The sequence below is a fragment of the Notolabrus celidotus genome, chromosome 12 (assembly GCF_009762535.1).
Source record: "Notolabrus celidotus isolate fNotCel1 chromosome 12, fNotCel1.pri, whole genome shotgun sequence".
Lineage (NCBI taxonomy): Eukaryota > Metazoa > Chordata > Actinopteri > Labriformes > Labridae > Notolabrus > Notolabrus celidotus.
The window spans coordinates 31,566,670-31,582,401 of NC_048283.1; the positions used below are offsets into that span (position 1 = coordinate 31,566,670).

At 41.6% G+C, this 15,732-nt stretch overlaps 2 protein-coding genes across 6 annotated transcripts in view; both read right to left on the reverse strand.

Moving 5' to 3' along the window:
- coq3 (coenzyme Q3 methyltransferase) overlaps positions 1-2,341 on the reverse strand; it is a 14,761-nt gene extending 12,420 nt beyond the window's left edge. Inside the window, exons 1-2 of one of the 2 annotated variants that reach the window (XM_034698474.1) lie at positions 2,244-2,341; positions 2,001-2,160 (exon numbers count right to left, since the gene is read on the reverse strand). In XM_034698474.1, coding sequence (XP_034554365.1) covers positions 2,001-2,160; positions 2,244-2,274 — 191 coding nt within the window. In that variant the 5' untranslated portion in view covers positions 2,275-2,341. Of the gene's footprint in view, positions 1-2,000 lie in introns of both variants that reach the window. The other variant, XM_034698475.1, reaches the window with a different exon arrangement.
- Positions 2,342-4,562: 2,221 nt separating this feature from the next.
- Positions 4,563-13,807, reverse strand: pnisr (PNN-interacting serine/arginine-rich protein). 4 transcript variants are annotated; one of them, XM_034698559.1, is made up of 12 exons: positions 13,666-13,807; positions 13,062-13,168; positions 12,205-12,450; positions 11,644-11,879; positions 11,151-11,313; positions 8,564-8,754; positions 8,305-8,445; positions 8,109-8,208; positions 7,480-7,533; positions 6,908-7,102; positions 5,465-6,581; positions 4,563-4,915 (listed from the first exon to the last, which is right to left on the reverse strand). In XM_034698559.1, the coding sequence occupies exons 2-12, from the start codon at positions 13,147-13,149 to the stop codon at positions 4,882-4,884; spliced, it is 2,565 nt and encodes an 854-aa protein (XP_034554450.1). In that variant the 5' UTR covers positions 13,150-13,168; positions 13,666-13,807; the 3' UTR covers positions 4,563-4,881. The 4 variants fall into 4 exon arrangements, with proteins under 4 accessions (XP_034554450.1, XP_034554453.1, XP_034554451.1 ...); XM_034698562.1 differs by having other exon boundaries at positions 12,274-12,450; positions 13,666-13,794; XM_034698560.1 differs by having other exon boundaries at positions 13,567-13,672.
- Positions 13,808-15,732: the final 1,925 nt, after the last annotated feature.

Here is a 15,732-nt window from a genome sequence, read left to right on the forward strand (position 1 = left end):
ACAGATGAGACTAAGATAGAGCTTTTTGGAAAAGCATGTCATTCTAGTGTTTACAGAAAATGGAGTGAGCCCTACAAAGAAAAGAACACACTACAGTCAAACATGGTGAGGGGTCAAAGATGTTTTGGGGTTGTTTTGCTGCCTCTGGCACTGGGGACATTGACTGTGTTCAAGGAATCATGAAATCTGGAGACTATCACAAGATTTTAGGCCGCAATGTGACAAAGCTGGGTCTGCGTCAGAGGTCATGGGTGTTCCAGCAGGACGATGACCCAAAACACACCCCAAAAAGCACCAAGAAATGGTTGGAGACAAAGCACTGGAGAGTTCTGAAGTGGCCAGCAACAAGTTTGGATTTAAAGTCTATTGAACACCTGTGGAGAGATCTCAAAATTGCTGTTGCAAGAAGGCATCCTTCAAATCTGAGAGACCTGGAGCAGTTTGCAAAGAAGAGTGGTCCAAAGTTCCAGTTGAGAGGTGTAAGAAGTTTGTTGATGGTTATAGGAAGTGATTGGTTTCAGTTTTTTTCCCAAGGGTGTGTAACCAAATATTAAGTTGAGGGTGCCAATAATTTTGTCCGGCCTATTTTTTGACTTTTGTGTAAAATGATTCCAATTTTGTCTTTTTTTCTTCTTTTTTTTGTGTTGTTCCAATGCACATAAATGCAATAAACATGTGTAAACCAAAACCATTTGTAATTGCAACAATTTCTGGGAGAAATGGTGTATTTTCTGGAAAAAATCAAGGGGTGCCAATACTTTCGTCCATGGAATAACCCACCACAGTTCTTTTGTGATAGACTCAAATATTCTGGTTTTAATCATAGGTATACGACACGTCATGTGAGCACTGGTCATCTGCTAGCACCAAGTCCTAGAACTAACTGTATGATGAGATCTGTTTCTAGAGGTTCCTCTGCCTGGAATGAACTCCCCACCAACATGAGATCAAAAACTGATTTTTTTTTTTTAAAAGTCACTTAAACAAATGCTGATGAATTCCTCATATAAATTGACATACTGTATGTACAAATTTGTTCTTATCTCTACAAAGAGCCCTGAGGGTGATGATTAATTATCTTGTTTAATAGGGCTGTTTTTTCTTCTCTCTCTCTCTGGCCTTCTGACATGGTGTGCATCAGTCTACCAATGTGTGTGAGACCTGGGAAGTCATTGCAATTTAATTACCTGCAATTATCTTATTTATAATTCATTCATTCATTCCCCCTGTCCTGCATGTGAAGTGCAGTGTACAAAATGACCAGAACATGGAGGAGGGATGAGGACAGATAAAATACCATTAGGGAGGTCTACAAGCTAGACCTCTAGGACAACCCTAACACACTCATAAATGATGCTCTAACTGTAACATCTTGGTTTCCTGTACTGGAATATCACTAACAGAAGGCACAGGTATGGCCTTTTTAAGTTCCAGAGACCATTATGTAATCACTGTTTTCAAAGTCTTTGTTTTATTAATTTTTGGTGCCATCTGTTAGTGACAATTTTGTTTTTGTTTCCATTATTTGTAGTTTCATGCTACTCGTGGTTTATTTGCTCAGATACTTAGTTTATTTTTCATTTTCATTCTAGTTTTTTATAATTGGCTGCTATCGCATCTTTGTTTTATGGATAATGTGTGATTTTAAATGATTGTTTTTCTTGTTTTTGTTTTGTTGTGTGGACCCCAGGAAGATTAGCAACCACACTATGGAAGCTAATGGGGATCCTAATAAAGAAATAAATAAACTGTAGTAATTGACAGCTGAATGGCAAATTAATTCTTCCTTCAATATCTTTTTGTACCCAATAATAGCTAAACCCACTGATCACATACAAGAGGTTACAGAAAGTGACATTACAACATTAGCTAACAGCTCTGTGTAATATTTGGCCAATACTCAGCACACTGTACAAGTTCGTGGTAACAATTCTCCCAATTCATGTATATTTCCAAACAAATGTCAACATGTGACCCTCCACCCTCAGCTCTGACATTACCTGATCGGAGAGGGCACAGCATGCTGCTGGCGCGTCAGACAGCCGCCCCCCTGCAGCCACAGTGTCCGCTGTTTACACACCGCAGTCCAGCTGAAGGAGCTCCGTCCTGCACAGCTCTGAACAACCCCGCACACAGAGCTCTGTTTCCGGCTGTACAGCCCTAACATGAGGCGGCCAAACTTATTCGAGTACATGTTCTCATGACAGTTCAGCAACCAGCTCCTGTAAATAGGTTATACATACGCGAGACGCTCATACGCTGCGGTGCTCTCATCTTTTCAGCCCGGGTAGAAACAGCAGATACATTCGTTCCTACACTTGTTTGAGTACTACTGACAGAAACCATAATTTCAACCCCCCAGAATCTAACTCTATTAATCTCCACAAAGCAATTCCCCAATAATTTGTATTCCTAACAAAAAAATATAATCACACAAAAGAATAGCACCACAACTACCTTCATTGTCAATTCAAGGATTGCCAGTCCTAGATACAAAATGTAATAATAAAATGATAAGAAATAATCTTAATGAAATATTATTCCAAGGTAGACAGAACAGGAATTATATTTTACACAAATTTGACAAAAAATCAACAGAAAAATTAAGAACGATGTATCTCAAATTCCCTATACCACCCAAAGCAAAAGATACACACTTTAAAATCATGAACAATATTTATCCTTATAAGAATTACTCTGTGCACGCTTTAAATTTGAAGACAGTTTATGCCCCCTTTGTGAAAATGAAGTTGAGTCGTCAAACAATGTTTTCTTCTCATGCCATATTATGAAAACCTTCTGGACTGATATCCATGAATAGTTCAAAGTGAAAATCAAATCCATTTCAAATTCCTTTTCAATCAATGACATAACTTTTGGTTTGATATTAAAAAACAGAAGTGATGAAATCTGCTGTAACATAATCCTGTGCCTCTCAAAATTCTTTATTAAAAAAAAACAGGATTATAAAATCTCCCCTAAATTGTTGTTTTTCTAAATGAAATCAAAATCTACACACAATCATTGAAAATAATGAAAGGACCAAGAGCACTTAAAATACACGATTCCCTAGAGTAATTCCTCACTGCACTGTAAAATTATTCCCTCTCCTTTCTCAACTTATTTTATTATTTCTTTTCTATGTATGTATAATTTTCTAATTGACCTTAACTTACCAACTGAAGCTGTGTTTTCTGTATCTTTAATGATTGTTTATGGATGATGCTCCCTCTGAATGTACCCATTGTTTATGTACACCTATAATAAAGTTAAAAAAAAAAAAAAAAACTACTGACAGAAACAAACATGACACCAACTAGTGAGGACTAGGTTATATAGGGAATTAATTATTTTATCTTCATACGTATTTAGTTTGTGCTGCCATTGACCACTTGACGTCATCCAAATAAATTGACATGACATATTCAACAAGTTTAAATTCAAGTGTTCAAAAACTATGTATTTGTAGTCAGAGGTGTCAAAAGTATTCACATTCATTACTCAAGTAGAAGTACAGATAATAGGGTTTAAAAAGACCTGTAGAAGTTGAAGTATCAACTCAAGCTTTTTATTCAAGTAAAAGCGCAAAAGTACTGGTTTCAAAACTACTTAAAGTATAAAAGTAAAAGATGTAAGGGGAAAAAATGCAACTAAGAATAAAAGCTTATAGGCTGCACCACAGGGGCCTATTCACTACCCCACCTCCCAAAAAAAACATGTTTCTAAAGGCCATAATGACTATAATGTTATATTAATATGTTAATGTTGAAATATTTGGGTTGCACCTGTTTCAGCTGCATTTATGCCCATTGGAAATTAACACATTTTCGTACTATGCAAATGCATTAAAGAACCATATATGTGTACTACTGGGCATTAACGTGTTTCATGGATCAGAAGATATGATGACTCGTTGCCTAAAAGTATTGTCATGGTGCAAAAAGTCCAACTTCACAGGCATGTTATCAACAGCCTTTATTGGAATGTTAATGTACATACATGTGTGTTTTTTTTAAAGATGACTAACTTAATAGGACTAAATAGGGGTGAAGAGGCTATTTTTAAAATGTAAGGAGTAGAAAGTACAGACAATTGCTTGAAAATGTAAGGCGTAGAAGTAAAAAGTTGGCTGAAAAATAATTACTCCAGTAAAGTATAGATACCCCAAATTTCTACTTAAGGTAACAGGATTCGTACTTTGTTAATTGACACCTGTTTGTAGTGAATAGCAGCGTATGCTTCTCGACGGTATAATAAGGCTTTTAAGAGGTCTTTACACTTTTCTCAGGTTATAAGGGGCTGAGAGACTTTGGGAGTTACCAAATCCCCCACAATGCACCTGGAGTCAAAAAGAAATTACCAGCTATGTAGCACTCTCTACTCTATCTTTAATAAGTCCTTGGCCAACCTATGTATTGATGATTTGGACCAACTGAAAGTAGAGGGTCACTATACATGATTGTGTTGACTTTTAATATTATTTAAAATGGAGTATTTGTAAAGTATTCAATGTTGTTTGATGTTAAATCTTACAATGGAATAAACGAGACAGTGAGGCATGACAAGGAACAAACAGTTTTATTGGACATCTTACAATAATGTTTGGAAAAAAGTTAATCCTGTTACCATTTAAAATAATACAACTTGAGTTCTTGGTGTCCGTAGTCTTCTTAAGCTTTGCATAATGATACAAGTGAAAATTCCTACCATTCAAACAGTCTTTTTCTTCAGTCACACTTAAAAAACAACATATTTACAAAGATGAGAGAAATGTATGAGAGGGGGGTTCACCTACACAACTGCCTCTATAATGAGACAAGCCTGTTCAACTCATGGAATTTAAAATGGCAAGTGCACAGAGCAAGAGGCTAACTGTGCTCCTCAGCGTCTGCTACGACGGGAGGGGGACGTTGACCTGAAAGACAGGGGTGGACACAACATTAATACTGCACCAATCACACTTACCCATACACACTGCAAAAGACAAACATGCACAAATACCAGCCCTCCCAACATAGTGTACTCCAGTAGTACGAAAGACTGCATCCCCATAAAAGCCTGAACTAAAATCCTGAGTTCACTCTGACACAACAACCTGGTTTGATTCCCCCACTTCATTTTGGGGAGATGATAGCTGGTTGCACATTCTGACAATGTGCTCCCTTACAGAAGCTTGCACACTACGAGGAGATATCTCAATGTTTACTCTTTTTGGGACAAATTAGCAGAAATAATCTGTAAGAAGATAAAGCATTTCACCTCTTTATTGGGTAAGACTCGACTTAACACAGTTGAACAGTGGTAACTACATCTGACAGTTAACTCTTAGAACATTCACTCAACACTTTTCATAATTCTCCTTTATAGTTACAGCTATCTACCCATTAAGACAACTGCGGAGAAATAACAAGAGACATACAATCAGAACATAGAGTATGAAAAAAGAGAAAAAAAGGAATACTACCTTGATCGCGACTTAGACTTGTGTTTGCGGCTTGCCTTCTTACCAGACTTGTGAGATTTTTCCGTCGACCGTGAGCGACTACGTTTGGATTTTTTGGATTTCTTTTCCTTGCTAACTTCAGGGGTCGGGGATCTACTGGAATCAGAGTCCGAGCACCTCTTGCTAGCCTTGGCGGAGCCCTTCTTGCTTACTTTGCTGTCCTGCCGCGAGTGCTTGTCACTCTGGGAGTCTGTGCAAGAGTCACTCTCCTTCCTTTTCTTGGATTTACCATTTTCCTCTGTAGCAGCAGAACTTCTCCGTTCTTTGTCTTTCTCCTTGGATTTTGGTTTGTCCTTCTTTTTATCTGACTCCTTCTCTTTGTCCTTATCTTTATCCTTTTTCTTTTTGTCTTTCTCATGACTATAACTTCTTTCCCTCTTCCTCTCCCTGTCTTTGCTGGAGGACTTTTGTTTGTGTTTGCTGCTGCGGCTGTGACTGCTGTCTCTGCGATCTCGACTCCTCTTCCTCTCCTTATCTCTTTCTTTCTCCTTTTCCCTGTCTCTGCTGCGACTGCGGCTCTCTCTGGCCCTAGCTCTGCCCCTGTCCCTCTCCCTGGATCTGGATCTACTCCTGCGGCTCCTGCGCTCCCTGGATTCACTGCGGTCTTTCTTGTGTCGGCTAGACCTCTCTGCGCTGCTCCTCCTCCTGTCCCTGCCCTTCTCACTGCGATCGCTGCGGTGCCTGTGGGAGCTGTGGCTGCGGCTACGCCGGCGAGCCTTGTGGGAGGAGGAGCGACTACGCCTCCTCTTCCTTCTCGGAGAAGAGGATCGAGATGAGCTGCGGGAAGATGCTGAGGAAGAAGAGGAGGAGGAAGAAGAATGACGGCTGCTGTGGCTGGAGGTGGAGCGGGAACTGCTGCTGTGACCGTTGGCCGGGGATTCACTACTGCCTCGCCCTGATCGCTCCTTTCCTCTTGCCGAGTGTTTAGTCTCACTACCTTCTTTCTCACTGCGGGACCTACGCCTCTCTACCAAGGGCTCCGCCTCCCTCTCTTTTATTTCCTGTTTATGTGGAATCTCTGGCTGGCCCTCATCATATTCCCCCTTTTCTCTCATCAATCTCTCCTTCATCATCTCTTCTGTAAGAAACAACAAAGACGTGTGTTAAAGAACACACCTAGGAGCCTGGATGTAATCCTGAGATATGATGAAGATGGGATCAATGTCAACACTGATATGGACCAATTTTCCTTCCAGTCACACTTTGAATATTTACAGAGATTAAAATTGTATAAAAGTAATTTCAGATTAAGTTCCATCATCAGCAATTCAAACATCTAAGAGGTTAGAAACAGGTTCACAAATTGGGATTGTGTAGTGTTTAGCCTCACGCTTACATTCTGAGGCATTGGAAATGTAACATGCAACTAATTATAGTTGCAAAGACACAATCATCAAGTCTCACCACGTGCAAGCAGAGCCTCTTGTGCTTGTTTTTCTTGCAGCTGCAGCATCTCACGCTCTTTGCGGCGGAAGGCGTCCTGCTTCTCCCGGATGCGGTGGCGCAGCTCCTCCTCGTCGGTGTCGGAGGACTCAGACCCTCTCATGCTGCGCTCGTCCTCGTCCTCGCTCTCATCTGAACCATAGTCACCAAGCCCACCTGCCACAACAGAGCCCCCCGGTTGTTGAGTGTTGGAAAGGACGGAGAACCGTTCTCACAGTTTAAAGTCCTGATCTAAGCCCGTGGAGCCAGTGATGTTAACTTAATCCTGTATAAAGTAGTTGTACTTCTCACACTGCTACATGAAACCTACTGAGATCATCTTTACATTCAAGAGCATGCTTCTATTATCAGAGTGCAAGACCAAACCCAAATCAGTCAGTCAGACTTCCTTCCTATTTAAATCAACCTACATTTAAATTGTCACGTTCAGTGTCATGTCTCGTGTAAACTGCTTTTCAGAAGTCCCCACTAGTACGCCGCCAGAATCCCGCCCCTTTCTCCCCAGCCCCGGTGACAGAAAAGGGGATACTCACTGAGACCAGTCAGAGAAGCCAGTGCACTTGACTGTGCCAGCTGTTTTGCAGGAGCTTTGATTCACATCAACAACAGGAACAACATGTTAAAACACATACTGCCATTTTCTCAAAGGCAAGAAGAGTCGCTAGAAAAGCTGGTCACAGGTAAGAGCAATATTCTCAAGAGCTGCCATTGGTAACAAAAGGAAAAAACAGAAAGGAACAAAAAAGAAGAAAAAAATGGAGAAAAGAGAGAGGGTTAAACAAAATCATGTCACACATTCCAAGTCAAACAGTCGGACAGGAAGGAAAGAACCAATCTGTACTAATGCTCACTCATCTCTCTGTGAGTCAGTATGAGACTTTAAGTCCCATCAAACAGTCCTACAGCAGAACCTTGGACACTTTGAGCCAGGGACCGGCCATTTAAAGAGCTTGTAAAGAATATTGCTCTGCTCTCTCCTGATGCATTAGCAGAGAATGGTTGAAAAGGCACATCAGACATATTCCTATCTCCACTCTGTGACCCCTACAGGGCGTTACTGTGTGCAATAACAAGAGATTATGATGCACATCGTGGATTTTGCTAAGCAAATTGTCTTGGTGACAATGAAGTGATGCATAAACTGGAGAAGACAAGAGCAGACCTCGAGTGGCTTTACGGTGAGTCTCTTTGGCTACATGCTGGATCTCCTCGTTGGTGACCTCGAGGAGGATCTCAGTCAGGAGAGTCTTGGTGATGAACATCTACAGACAAGAAGGGAAACAAATGAAGACTCTTTTCCTCCATACATCAACGATGGAGGTTAACTCAGTGGATATCTAATCTGTGACAAAACTGACCAGATGGAACTCCTTCTCTTCATCTGTCATTTCAGGTTCACTGTCCTCAGCAGGGGGCGATGGACTCCGGCCAGAGAACTCTTTCTTTATGGAAATCTTTTCTTCCTCCTCATTGTCCTCATTCCCCTCATCATCACTGTCCTGAAGCAGAGTGAAACAAAAAGAACATTTCACAGAAGTGGCAAAGTATGCTCTCGTGGTAATGTGCACACAACATGTGAGCTGGCTTTCAAAGACGGCCACCGATAGGTTTGCTTACAAATTTGCTCTTGCGCGGCACACGCGGCCCGTCCCCCTCCTGCTCCGCCTCCTCGTCTTTGCCTTCGTCTTTAGTGATCTTGGCTCGCTCCTTCTCCATGCGCTCTCGCTCCAGCTTCTTCTGCTTCTCCCTGTCCATCTTCTCGAGGCCCTCTCGGATCCATGCGGGTAGTGTGCGTCTTTTTACAGCATCTGAAGGTAAAATCCATCAAAGTCAATTAAACTCACACTGGGACAATATTTGAGGCATAAATCCTCTACAAGATTTTACACTGGTTTGATAAAAAGGGACAAAATGATATCTACACCTTTTTGTAGGTATGACCCCGCTGACTGTGATCTGGGTCATACCCATAGACTGTAAAAAATATGGACGTAGTATCTGTGACGTCACCCATCTGTTTCTGAAGAGCTGTTTTGAGACCAATCGGCTGCGGCAGCCATATTGCTTCTGTCGAGCCAGTGTGACGTTAAAAGGCGGGCTTTCAGCCTCCTAGCCAACAGCTGCAGTGTTCCCACAGGCAGCTCTGCCTCTCATTGGAAGACTGGTAATCTCAATATCTTTGAAATTGCCGAATTAGAAAAAAATTCACCCCCCTCACAGTGAGAGGACATCGAGAAATGAGCTATTCAGACTACACTCATCTTTTGTACCAGGCTGTAAACATGTTTATTAATGCTGCAAAGATCGTCTTTTCCCCATTCATGTGTATGTGACTTCCGGAGCCAGCCTCAAGCGGATCCTCGATGAACTGCAGCTTTTAACACTTCCGCATTGACTCATATTTTTAGACCGGAGGTTGCCCCTCAACTTATCCCAACTCAATTTAAGCTTCTCCTCACTTGAACTGTAAAATCCTGTTGTTAAGTTAATAAATGAGAAGCTTAATCTGATTGTATAACCAACAACAATACAAGTTATTCACACATGTGTCAATCTCCTACTTATTTCCCAAACTTTTTTGGGTTACATGTGTGAACGGACAACAGCTGAAGTATTCACCCCAGCCAGTGTTCATTTTGGTGGCTATTTTAGATTTAGTCTTAGTTAGTTTTAATCTTTTCAGCCCGTTATAGATTTCGTTGACCAAAAATCTAAACATTTCAGTCTCTCATTTTTGCAGAAACATCTTCACTCTTTAAATAATTCATGTAGTCGATCAGATATCAGTATCAGGGTTATACCGAGTGTTAGAACTGTCAACATTTCACTCCTTTAACACTTTTGCTTGTGTAATATCTTAAGTTGAATAATTCAGCCTTTCTCTGCTAAAAACATTCTTGATGTGACCACTGTGACTGTATTTTGATTCTCTTGATTCACAGAAAAATGCCATGAACGCAGTACAAGGGCTGCATTGCACTTTTACAATGGCCCTGAATGCACCTGCAGTGACAGGAGCACAGGACTTTGAATGCATCTGCATCTTTGATGACAAGGACCTGATCAAAACTTACCCAATGTGTCTGATGTATCACCAAACTGGAACAAATCAAGCTCTACACACAGAGCTTTTTACGGTAATAGCTTCAAAAACATCAAATATTAAACAGACGTCCCCCGGTTGTGTCTTTGTCACTAACGCACACAGTGTGTAAAAATCATCAATGAAGATGAGGCAGATGCATGGAGGCGGGGAGAGCTGGTTCATGAAGCACACCTGCTGCAGGTAGAGACCAAGCTAACACTGCTAACCCTCAGATAACTCAGCCTGTCACAGGAAGTCATCACTTTTATCTTTAAAGATTAGACGCACAGCGGGGGAAACATGGATGTTAAATGTCCGACGGTCGACCACTAAAGCTTTCGTCTCGTCTCGTCATCAAAATCAAAACACACGTTCGTCAGAGTTTTTATTATCAGTGATGCACTTTAGCTCGTCATAGTCTCGATTTCGAGTGAGTGAGTGAGTGAGTGAGTGAGTGAGTGAGTGATGACATTGTATTCTGCCACCAGTGCAAACATTAAAGAGGAAAGTTGTTTTTGCAGCAAGAACAGCAAAGATGTCTGGTCTGTCTGTTTGCTAGTAGCACTGATGTAAATGCAAAAACTGTCACCAATGCATATATCTTCATACTTTTGTCTGCTGTTATGTAACGCAAACACTGTGGCTTCAGAAGCATGCTTTACGTGTGCTTTAGATATCCCACCCCCACCCTCAAGCATCCTTGTCTGGCAAGAAAGACTTCCCAGAGTGAGGGATGTGTGAAAGCACAACTCTAGAACATTCTTAAAGGATGGCTCCAGATCATTTCTAGATAATGTCCAGACTGCAGATGTGAAAGAGGCTGTGGGGACATGTTGTACTGTTAATAGTTGAGTACACTAAAAATTACTCTAAAAAAGGCCTATTGAAGGAATCAGACCAAATGTCCACGTCTGTGTTTCAGGGATGTTAAGGTATTCAATGTGTACTCTAGAGTACTTAAAGTTGTATTATATTTTTGCTTTGTCTACAGGCACAGTGCTGTATATTGCACATAAATGATAAGAAGTCCATTTATTTCAGGTGTGAGATGACTGTGTGCTTTATGCAAGCACCTCAAGCAGATTAACTTACAGCTAACAGATCAGTGTAAACACTCACCTAAAGTTGCCGGGGTCTCCTGCTTGACAGGGATCTGGATCGGGGATCTGGGTCGTTCTCTAAAACCAGATGGTCTTGTATCTCGCCTGTTCTGAGGAGGACCCTGCCAGTACGGGGGATGGAAGCCAGTTTGTGTGGGAGGAAAGGATGAGGCAGCTCCATGCTGTGAAGAGAGAGCACAAACAGAAAATTAAATGGAGTTTAAAGAACAAGAAAAACCCTGTTATTACCACCAGGTGGCGTACACTGAACAAAGCTGATATTCATCCAACAGTCCTGATTGAGCAAGAAAGCTGGTTTAAAAAACATCATATAATACCAAACCAGGATGGATCCTCAACACGCACACACCTTCCTCTGCATCCCATTAAGAAAGCAAAGACTGACACACATAGCTGGTGGGACCCGGGGCTGTTTTTGCTCCTCCTGTGTTACTTGGCTGTCACACTTAAAGTCAAACGCTTCAAAAGTTTCTACAGCAGCATCTGCATACCTGATAATCAAACTGGTTCATGGCCATGGGGGCCATGGCGTAGCTGTCGGGCTGAGCCCCATACCCATGGCTGTTCTGGGGGTAAACCCCGTGATGGGCTTCAGAGTTGAACTCCACACTGTCCTGGCTGTTGCTGTCCTCGCTGGGGTTCACAACATCCATCGGTCCTGACCCTGGAGGGATCCAGGCCTGCTCAGGGGGTGGAGGAGGAGGGGGCTGGCCATGCATGCCCCATTCTAGAAATGATAACATAATTAATAACTATCAATGAAAGCACCAATCAGAGAGCTTCACCAGGATGTGAATATTAAATAGTGAATAGCCTGTTACGGTTGGGACAGTGTTATGGTGCTCTCTCTTTAAGAGTATGCTGTGTGTAGTATGAATGTGTATTATTTCTTCTTTATTTATGTGTGTTCTGTGTCATCGTGGTGATTTTTTTTAGAGAGCAGGTAACATGTGCAGCATCCCTACGGGGTCAATAAAGGACATCCTATCATATTTCATCCATTTCTTCAGTCTGACATCTTGTACAAAGGGACAATTTATTTAGACTTTCACCATTATCTCTCCAAACTGAATCCATGTCTTTGTCCCGTTCTCCACAGTCTGATGGGGTGTAACCTGTACCTGGCTGCCACATTCTGCCAAATGCTGGGTCTCCCTGGAAGGTGCCATGGTTACTCTGTGCAACGGCATCGATGCCCGGGATGTCTTGACCGTTGGGCTGAATGCTCGGCTGTTCAGTTCCTGTCGACTCCTTCTGAGCGATCCATGCCTGTGCAAGAGCAGCCCAGTCTACTTGACCTTTATAGAGACAGAAAATGAACATGTAGAAGTTACACAATACAATCATACAGAAGACTGTACTTCCTTCTGCCAGCTGAAGAAGTTCAACCTGCCACAGGAGCTGCTGATACAGTTCTACTCTGTAGTCATTGAGTCTGTCCTGTGCTCATCCCTCACTGCCTGGTTGGGTTCTGCTACCAAATCAGACATGAGGAGACTGCAACAGACAGTCAGGGCTGCAGAGAGGATCATCAGTGCCCCCCTGCCCTCCATAACATATTCAATTATTATATTCATCTACTACATGTGCAGACTCTGGCTTCGGCTAATTTAACATTTAAATGTACTTTTATACCTTTCTTTGTACAGATAGTATTTTTTATTTAGAATTTTTTGATTTGTGTTTAAGTTTATACATCTATTGTCCTTACTGTCTTGTTGTAACGTACCAGTGTTTCATTCACCACGTCTAATTCCTTGTGTGTGCGGGCTCACTTAGCAATAAAGCTTTCTTGAATCTAGAAGACATCGCTGCGACTCTTCTTATCCAGCGATTGCAGAAATATATATTGCAAACGATGCTGCACAGAAAATAAATACTTGAAAGTGCATGCACATCACCCACTAACCTGGATCCTGCTGGTGCTGGAAAGACTGCATCCACTGCTGCTGGCTCAGAGGCCACTGAGGCCAGGGCTGTCCTCCCTGGTCCCACATCTCTGTCCTCTGGATTCACCTGGAACATGCAACACATCCACATTTAGATTCAGACGTGCATCATCTGCATCTCGTTGAGCTGCTGCAGTGAATGTGCTTCAACCTTACACTTGTAGTGTCGTCTGATCACCATGAAGATCAGGCGTTAGCTCTGATACATGCTAGCGTCACCTCAGCTGACCGGCTAACGGTTTGTTAGCTAGCTGGAAACTATTCCCTTTAAATGTCTGAAATAACTCATTTCTAGTTTGGCAGTTGAGCAATTGTGGACGGATACATCAGGGACAGGTTAAACTACAACCTCCGAAACTGCCTCTGGTCATGTGTTTGTGAGGGAGAGAGGCTCCCCTCAGCTAACCCGAGCTAACCTGAGCTAAGCTAACACGAAATGTAACTGGATGTTGTTCCTGAACTCACCGGGAGAATTAACGTGCATGAACATATGACTTCACTTTCATACTACAGGAACATTAAGAGGGACTAGAATCAGCTGTGCTTTGGGTGACATGATCCCACCTTTTCCAGACAGTTTCTCTCCAGCGCTGCGGATCCGAATCAAAATGGCGTCTCTTCTCTGACCGCAGGAAGTGTGAGGCTCTGCTGCTGCCTTCAGGGGCGACCGGAAATATCAGCTTCGAGGTTTTATTCAGGGGCGTCAAACTCATATCAGTTCAGGGACCACATACAGCCCAAGATGATCTGAAGTGGGCCGGACCAGTAAAATCATAACATAATAACCTATAAATAACAACAACTCCACATGTTTACCCTCGTTTCAGCGCAAAAAAGTACAAGTACATTCTGAAAATGTTCACATTTAATAATAATAATAATAAAAATAATAATATTAATAATAATAATAATAATACATTTTATTTATAAAAGCGCTTTAAAATATTCTCCAAGCGCTTAAAAGATTCTCCAAGCGCTTAAACTAATGAACTAATGAACTATCTTTCTACAAAAACAGCTGTTGTATTTTTTCGTAATGAAGAGAAGAAGAATCAGAAGAAACAGAATCAGAAGTGTCTCATAGTGGGCCAAATATGATATTCTTTAAGCCCTTAAACCAGGGGTGTATCTCGCTTGGCTGGAAGTGAAGCTTTTAGCAGAGCGTCTGCCCCCTGGTGGCTGGCTGCAGTATAGGTAAAAAAATCTGTCTCCCCCTTTCATTTGAATAGGGGAGCAGTCAAACTTTAAAAAATAAATATACGTCATACGAATGTCTCTCACATCTGTATACTGTGGTGATATGTAGTTAGTATTTGACTGTTTTGTGTTCAAGGCCTCTTTTTTCTGAAAAGTTTCTTTTTCGTTAGTTATTAGAGTTTAAAAAACGGGGTTTTACTTCCGGGTTTCCTTTGATTCACAGCCGCCGTAGAGGGAAACTTCAAAGGGCACACAGTGTATTGTGACGCTTCGCTGTAGGTCAGAGCTCGTTACAGTGGCTTCACAGGCTCTGGCTGCACAATGGCTGCACCCAGGAGCAGGATTTTTTTGCTTCAGAACCGTACAATGGGAGGAGGCGGAGCAACACTGTCCATTTTTATTTACAGTCTATGCCTAAAACCTGCTGCTAACACACCAAACACAGGTTACCCATTCACCTGACACAGAGTGTAATGTTTACTGCAAAAGAACAGATAGATTATAACAATGAAGAAGGTAAAGTTGATTATTGTGGACCCCTCAGCTCCAGCATGGACAGTCTGCTTGATGGACATTGTTGTATGAAGGGGATGTAGTGCTAGTGTTAGTAGTGACGGAGCACACCTATGATGTACCCACATGTACGGTAAGCATGTGCACAATATGTGGCTCCTTTCGAAAATAGTGGATCCACCACTTCTACATATACGTAAACTTAAGTGTTGATTGGATCTTGAAGTGCTTTAAAAAGTCTGTTAAATTCAACCAGATTATGCAAACTGCAAATATTATTTTTCCCCCTCATAGAAAAAAGTCCTGTAGCGCCGATCAGGTGCACTCCGTCAGCCGTTTGATGGTATGCGCCCCCCAGAGGCCAAATTTAAAATAGCAGTTACACATTTTTCATTTTGTGAAGTCATCCCGCGGGCCGGATTGGAACCTCTGGCAGGCCAATTTTGGCCAGCGGGCCGTATGTTTGACATCTCTAGCGATTTTGTGTCACTGTCTTCCTTTTAAAGCACGTTTTGCTATTGAACATCCATAGACTACAAGGTATATGCTGCCCATCTGATTTATAATTAACATTGTGTTAATTATATACTGACTAGCGATATGTTGGTGTCATTTGAGACAGATACCCTTTTTCCTGACGTTTTTATTTGCATGTAAATCTTTAAAAAACATCACAGCAGGCTTGTCTTGATTATAATTTTGATACCGTCAGTACTCATAAATTGCTCTACATTGAATCTAGACCAGGGGCGTCAAACTCATTTCAGTTCAGGGGCCACATACAGCCCAAGTTGATCTGAAGTGGGACGAACCAGTAAAATAATAACATAATAACATATAAATAATGACAACTCTAAATGTTTCCCTTTGTTTTAGTGTAAAAAAAAGTACATTCTGAAAATTTAATGAACTATCTTTCTA